General features: G+C 39.8%; 1 protein-coding gene across 1 annotated transcript in view; it reads left to right on the forward strand.

Moving 5' to 3' along the window:
- The window catches only part of GLT8D2 (glycosyltransferase 8 domain containing 2), a 42,423-nt gene that overhangs the window by 15,504 nt on the left and 19,036 nt on the right, over positions 1–7,883 (forward strand). The window contains exons 2-3 of the mRNA XM_010853417.1: positions 3,555–3,601; positions 4,937–5,029. Of these exons, the coding sequence (XP_010851719.1) occupies positions 3,583–3,601; positions 4,937–5,029 (112 nt within the window). The 5' untranslated portion in view covers positions 3,555–3,582. The remainder of the gene's footprint in view (positions 1–3,554; positions 3,602–4,936; positions 5,030–7,883) is intronic.

Below are 7,883 nucleotides of genomic sequence, written 5' to 3' on the forward strand. Positions count from 1 at the left end.
ATTCTGAAGGAGATCAGCCCTGGGATTTCTTTGGAAGGAATGATGCTAAAGCTGAAACTCCAGTACTTTGGCCACCTCATGTGAAGAGTTGACTCATTGGAAAAGACTCTGATGCTGGGAGGGATCGGGGGCAGGAGGAAAAGGGGACGACAGAGGATAAGATGGCTGGATGGCATCACTGACTCGATGGACGTGAGTCTGAGTGAACTCCAGGAGTTGGTGATGGACAGGGAGGCCTGGCGTGCTGCGATTTACGGGGTCGCAAAGAGTCGGACACGACTGAGCGACTGAAGTGAACTGAATCATAAATGGGTGCTGAATTTTGTCAAAGGCTTTTTCTGCATCTCTTGAGATGATCATATGGTTTTTATCTTTCAATTTGTTAATATGATGTAACACATTGATTGATTTGTGTATATTGAAGAATCCTTGCATCCCTGGAATAAACCCAACTTGATCATGGTGTATGAGCTTTTTGATGTGTTGCTGAATTCTGTTTGCTAAAATTTTGTTGAGGATTTTTGCATCTATGTTCATCAGTGATATTGCCCTGTAGTTTTCTTATTTTGTGTTGTCTTTGTCTGGTTTTAGTATCAGGGTGATGGTGGCCTCATAGAATGAGTTTGGAAGTGTTCCTCTGCAATTTTTTGAAAGAGACTTAGAAGGATAGGCATTAGCCCTTCTCTAAATGTTTGATAAAATTCTCCTGTGAAACCATCTGGTCCTGTGCTTTTGCTTTTTGGGAGATTTTTGATCACAGCTTCAATTTCAGTGCTTGTACTTGGGTTGTTCATAATTTTTATTTCTTCCTGGTTCAGTCTTGGAAGATTGAACTTATATAAGAATCTGTCCATTTCTTCCAGGTTTTCCATTTCATTGTCATATAGTTGTTCATAGTAGTCTCATAATCCTTTAAATTTCTGCATTGTCTGTTGTAACCTCTTCTTTTTCATTTCTAATTTTGTTGATTTCATTCCTCTCTCTTTTGTTCTTGATGAGTCTGGCTAAGGGTTTGTCAATTTTGTTTATCTTCTCAAAGAAATAGCTTTTAGTTTTATTAATCTTTACTATTATTTCTTTCATTTCTTTTTCATTTATTTCTGCTTGGATCTTTATGATTTTCCTTCCATTAATTTTGGGGTTTTTTTTCCCTTCTTTTTCCAGTTGTTTTAGGTATAAAGTTAGGTTGTCTATTTGATGTTTTTCTTGTTTCTTGAGGTAGGATTGTATTGCTATACACTTCCCTCTTAGAACTGCTTTTGCTGCATCCCATAGGTTTTGAGTTGTGTTTTCATTGTCATCTGTTTCTAGAAATTTTTTGATTTCCCTTTTGATTTCTTCAGTAACCTGTTGGTTATTTAGAAATGTGTTGTTTAGTAAGTTCTAATGGGTGGTTGACAGCTCCTGTCCCAGGACCTTTCTCCACCTTATATGCTGTTCTTCTGGGGCTGCGGCCAAACCACCAGATTCCAGCTCATCATTTACTCTTAGCTTTCTTCTTCTCTTACCTCTATCCATTCATCTATGCATAGAAAACCTGGATTTCACAATGAAAAGTTTTCTTCCCAAAAAGAGCTCTTCTGACAATGAAAGGAACTATTTTTTCAGATATTTTTGTAACAGTTGACATGAATTTAAAGGTAAAGCAAGAAACTTGTTAGATATTTTCAACTCACTGTGGATGACTTTGAGTGTCTGCTTTCCTTTATCATAAGAATCTCTGTGGGAATGTTTGAAAAACATTACTTTAGGGATTTAAGGAAGACAAAGGTGGATGAAGGGGGCTACATGCACTTAAAATAAAATCCATACTCCTTTACTGACCCCACGGTTTGTCTTCAGCCTCTTCTGGTCAGTCTCTCCCTTAGTCCGCTATGTTCCAGCTACACTGAGCCTCTTGTGATACTTAGGATCCTCAGCCCCAGGGCCTTTGCACTTGCTGTTCCCTTTGCCTGGTATGCTCTTCTGCATTCTCTCCACTGGCTCCTGCTCTTTCTCCTGATCAAATGTCATCTCCTCAAGGCTTTTCCTGATTTGTCTTCAAGATGCTTCCCTACCTCTATTCATCTTTATTCCAGCAGCTCTGTTGTTTCCTTTATGTCTAATTATTTTATTCATAATCTACTGATAAGTATTTTGTTTGTTACATTTTAATATCTGTTTTTCCCACTGAATATAGCTTCATGATGTTAGGGACCAGGACTAGTTTGTTCATTACTGCATCCCCAGGACATAGCACAGTGCTGGACTTTTAGTAGGATCTCAGTAAATGTTTACTGAATGAATGATTGACTGGGGTGTAAAGTGTACTCCTCTAAGGATGGTTCTGTTTTCTTACTGTTTCCTAAAGATGTAGGAGCATCCTTATCAAAGGAAGGAAGTTATGATAGCAGAGGAAAAGGCATGGAATTGATAGTTTATATCAAGGAAACTTTCTTATGTGACATTTCTTTTAGTTAGTGCCATCTGACCTGCTAACCCAGGGAACTCACATGGCTGTTCTTTATTTAGTTATTTAGTTATTTATTTGGAGGCTAATTGCTTTACAATATTGTGGTGGTTTTTGCCATACATTGACATGAATCAGCCATGGGTGTACATGTGTCCCCCATCCTGAACCCTCCTCCCACCTCCCTCCCCATCCCATCCCTCAGGGTCATCCCAGTAAACCGGCCCGAGTGCCCTGTCTCATGCATCGAACCTGGACTGGCAATCTATTTCACATATGGTAATATACATGTTTCAATGCTATTCTCTCAAATCATCCCACCCTTGCCTTCTCCCACAAAGCCCAAAAGTCTGTTCTTTACATCTGTGTCTCTTTTGCTGTCTCACATATAGGGTTATTGTTACCATCTTTCTAAATTCCACTATATGCATTAATATACTTATTGCTGTTTTTCTTTCTGACTTATTTCACTCTGTATAATAGGCTCCAGTTTCATTCATCTCATTGCTGCTGCTGCTGCTGCTAAGTCGCTTCAGTCGTGTCTGACTCTGTGCGACCCCAGAGACAGCAGCCCACCAGACTCCCCAGTCCCTGGGATTCTCCAGGCAAGAACACTGGAGTGGGTTGCCATTTCCTTCTCCAATGAAGGAAAGTGAACAGTGAAAGTGAAGTCGCTCAGTCCTGTCCGACTCTTCTCAACCCCATGGACTGCAGCCTACCAGGCTCCTCCGTCCATGGGATTTTCCAGGCAAGAGTACTGGAGTGGGGTGCCATTGCCTTCTCCGATCCACCTCATTAGAACTAGTTCAAATGCATTCTTTTTAATAGCTGAGTAATACATTGTGTATATGTACCACAGCTTCTTGAAGAAGGTAAAAGATTCCCATTGGGGGCTTTTTGCACATTTTGTACAACCAGAGAAATCAATCTGAAGAGGTGAGATCTACATTCATGAAATAGTTTCCAAAATTCTAAATTCAGAACAGTTAAGAATGATTATAAAATTTGCCATATATCAAACAGTCAAAGACATAGTCCTTAATAATTGTATTATGACTTTTGGGTTGATTATCTCTTAAACAAAATTTTATTCTTTAATCCACAGGTCACAGTTTTTATCCACGTGAACCCACATGGCTTTGTTACGAAAAAGTAAGATTACAAACTTTGGAAAGTTATGATTTAAAATAGATATTTTGGAGGACTGTTTTGATGCTGGGTCTTCTTCTGTGTCTTCTTCTTTTATTTATTTATTTTTGAAATTTTCTTTGATTTTCATGGATAGTTTTCCAAAGGCAATTCTTAGCATTATCATAGGAGGATGATTTCTGTAGAAAGTTAAGTGTTTTGTTCAGGGGTAGATTTTTCATGAGAGTGGTCTGATGGTTCTATAAAAGTTGCAAATATGGTTTATTTTCTCATTTTAAATAAATATTCATGTTTGTGTCTAATTTGTAATTTGTCTTCTTATTCTTAAAGAGTCATCTCAAATTATTTAATCTTATGACACCATTAAAACCTGGATTTGCCTCTGATTTTATATCCATTTGTTTGTGAATCTAGTGGGAAAATAATAACCTAATTGTGTTACTGTTACCCTCAGAGTAGAGCTGCCCAATGTAGCAGATAAAAAGATGAAATATCCAGTTAGACTTGAATTTCTAATAAACTATGAATAATTTTTTAGTGTAAGTATATCCCCAATACTGAATGGGATATACTTATACTAAAAAAGGGTCAGATGGTAGAGGCATTGGGCTGCTTCCCCAAACTGGCTGTGGGATGGGAATGTTAATCAGTTGTATTGACAAACTCTAAATTTTGTCTCTTGTCTTCTGCTTCTCTGTATTTCTGTTTTAAACTGAGTATAGTACCTGCTTGTCTCTGTCTGAATCTGATAACCCAGAAAGGCAGAGAGGAGATGGTGGGTGTCAGTAAGGCAGAACAACTGAGCTTTAGGATGTAGCTCTGAAAGGCATCCATGAAGACTGTCCAACTCCTTCCTTTTCCAAATGTGAAGACAAATGCCTAGAGGCCAGAAAATAGATCAGTATGAAGCCAATAAATGAATATCTTGATGCACAAAAATAGTAAATGAAAATACATAAGAGTTTTAAAGTCTTTATTGGGCCTTCATGGGCTTTGTTAACTCTCAAAACACCTCTGAAAGGTAATGATTATTATTACAATCCCCATTTAGCAGATGAGAAAACTGAGGCTCAGGGAGGTTAAGTAATCTGTACATCAGACTGCCTGGGAAGAGCCCTGTCTCTTCTTAAACTACACCTGACATCCTTGAGTATCATCAGTATCGTAGATTAACCCTTTACTCCAAATGCTGTCTGCTTAGAGAAAGGTTCTAGATCTGTACTTCTGTGTATGTCAGAAATGTCAGGGAGCACATGTGTTCACACTGGCTATTCTAAACTTAATCCACAATTTCAGTTTGACAGGTTAGACTTGAACATGTTTCTATCTTTATTTCAGTTAACCAGGTGTTGCTGTTCCTTCTGATTGTGACCCTCTGTGGGATTCTGTATAAGAAAGTTCATAAGGGGACCATGCTCAGGAATGAAGCAGGTATGATAAGTGATGCAAGCCAATCACAAAAAGATGAATACTGTGTGATTCCACTAATATGAGACAGAATAGTCAAATTCATGATGACAGAAAACACAGTGATGACTGCCAGGAGCTGAGTGGGTGGGGGAGGGAATTAGTGTTTACTGGGTATAGAGTTTCTGTTTTACAAGATGAAAAGTGTTATGGGGATGGATGATACTGATGGTTGTACAACAGTTGTGAATGTATTTAATACCATTGAACTGTACACTTGAAAATGGTTAAGATGGTAAGATTTTTTTGTAATATATTTATTTGGCTACACCAGATCTTAATTGCAACATGTGAATTCTTAGTTGAGGAATGTGGGATCAAGTTCCCTGACCAGGGATCAAACCCCCAGCCCCCTGCATTGGGCGAACAGAGTCTTAGTCACTGGACCATCAGGGAAGTCCAAGATGGTAAATTTCATGTTGCGTATTTTACCACAGTAAAAATGAATATAGAAAAGAATGAAGCAGGTAAGCAGGCACGTAGTCTACCAAGAAGACATACCTAATTGGGACTTCCCTGGCCCAGTGGCCAAGACTCTGAGCTTCCAAATGCAGGGGGCCTGGGTTCAATCCCTGGTCAGGGAACTAGATCCCACATGCCACAACTAAGAGTTTGCATGCCATAACTGATGATGAGCTAAATGAGTGGGATGGGGGAGGCAGTGGAAGGGAGGTCCAAGAGGGGATACATGTATACATGTATACATATAGCTGATTTGCTTTATGGTACAGCAGAAGCTAACACTGAAAAACAGTTATACTCCAATAAATAATAATAATAAAATTTAGACTCTGCATGCCACAACTAAGACCCAGGACAGCTAAATAAAGGAATGAATGAGACGAAATACTTAAGGACACAATTTTAGTCTTTTCAATAGGTGGGTTCAGAGATTGGTCAGTTTCCCAGGACTTGTTTGTAGAAAACCCACCAAGACTAACATTTTAGTTGTGTTCTAGAGTTATTACTCCTACTCAAACTTTAACACTTATAAGAACCACACAGAGGGTGTGTTAATACACACTCCTGGCCCCAAGTTTGTTTGTTTGTTTTTTTTTTTCCCAATCTATCTTTTTAAAATTAATTAATTTATTTTTGGCTGTGCTGGGTCTTCGCTGCCGTGCAGGCTTTTCTCTAGTTGCAGAGAGCAGGGGCTGCTTTTCGTTAAGTGCGGTGGCTTCTCTTGTTGCAGAGTGAGGGCTCTGTGCTGGCGTCAGTAGTTGTGGTTTGAGGGCTCTAGAGCACAGGCTCAATAGCTGTGGCGCATAGGCTTAGTTGTACCATGGCCTGTGGGATCTTCCTGGACCAGGGATCAAACCTACGTCTCCTGCATTGGCAGGTGGGTTCTTTATCACCCACCCACCAGGGAAACACCATTTGTCACTTTTTAATCAGCAAAAATAGCCTCATTTAGGGCTTTCCAGGTGATGCTAGTGGTAAAGAATCTGCCTGCCAATACAGGAGATGCAAGAAATCGCTGGGTCAGGAAGATCCCCTGCAGAAGGAAATGGCACCCTACTCCTGTATTCTTGCCTGGAAAATTCCGTGGGCAGAGGAGCCTGGCAGACTACAGTCCTTGGGGTTGCAAAAAGTTGGACATGAGTGACTGAACATGCAAATGGCCTCATTTAACTTAATACTAGGGGGTTAGGGCTTCAGCATCATGCATTTTAGGGATATACAATTCAGTCCACAATAGTACGGAAAGAATGACTCAGTAAATTGCTTTGAGAAAGAGTGAAGGTCATATAAGGCCAAATGTTTTTCGAACTTCAAGCTCTTTACTCCTCACATTTCATTTCCTGCCCACAGGCCAACACATTCAGCTGGCTGATCCCACTGCAAACTCCTTTCTCCATGGAAAGAAATGAGTTGCTTTTATAATAGCTGTTAAAAGAATTGTGGTCCACTGGAGAAGGGAATGGCGAACCACTTCAGTATTCTTGCCTTGAGAACCCCATGAACAGTATGAAAAGGCAAAATGATAGGATACTGAAAGAGGAACTCCCCAGGTCAGTAGGTGCCCAATATGCTACTGGAGATCAGTGGAGAAATAACTCCAGAAAGAATGAAGGGATAGAGCCAAAGCAAAAATAATACCCAGCTGTGGATGTGACTGGTGATAGAAGCAAGGTCCGATGCTGTAAAGAGCAGTATTGCATAGGAACCTGGAATGTCAGGTCCATGAATCAAGGCAAATTGGAAGTGGTCAAATAAGAGATGGCAAGAGTGAATGTCGACATTCTAGGAATCAGCGAACTAAAATAGACTGGAATGGGTGAATTTAACTCAGATGACCATTATATCTACTACTGCGGGCAGGAATCCCTCAGAAGAAATGGAGTAGCCATCATGGTCAACAAAAGAGCCCAAAATGCAGTACTTGGATGCAATCTCAAAAACGACAGAATGATCTGTGTTCGTTTTCAAGGCAAACCATTCAATATCACAGTAATCCAAGTCTATGCCCCAACCAGTAACGCTGAAGAAGCTGAAGTTGAACAGTTCTATGAAGACCTACAAGACCTTTTAGAACTAACACCCAAAAAAGATGTCCTTTTCATTATAGGGGACTGGAATGCAAAAGTAGGAAGTCAAGAAATACCTGGAGTAACAGGCAAATTTGGCCTTGGAATACGGAATGAAGCAGGGCAAAGACTAATAGAGTTTTGCCAAGAAAATGCACTGGTCATAACAAACACCCTCTTCCAACAACACAAGAGAAGACTCTACACATGGACATCACCAGATGGTCAACACTGAAATCAGATTGATTATATTCTTTGCAGCCAAAGATAGAGAAGCTCTATACAGTCAG

This window comes from Bison bison, unplaced genomic scaffold (assembly GCF_000754665.1).
Source record: "Bison bison bison isolate TAMUID 2011002044 unplaced genomic scaffold, Bison_UMD1.0 scf7180017864327, whole genome shotgun sequence".
Taxonomy (NCBI): domain Eukaryota; kingdom Metazoa; phylum Chordata; class Mammalia; order Artiodactyla; family Bovidae; genus Bison; species Bison bison.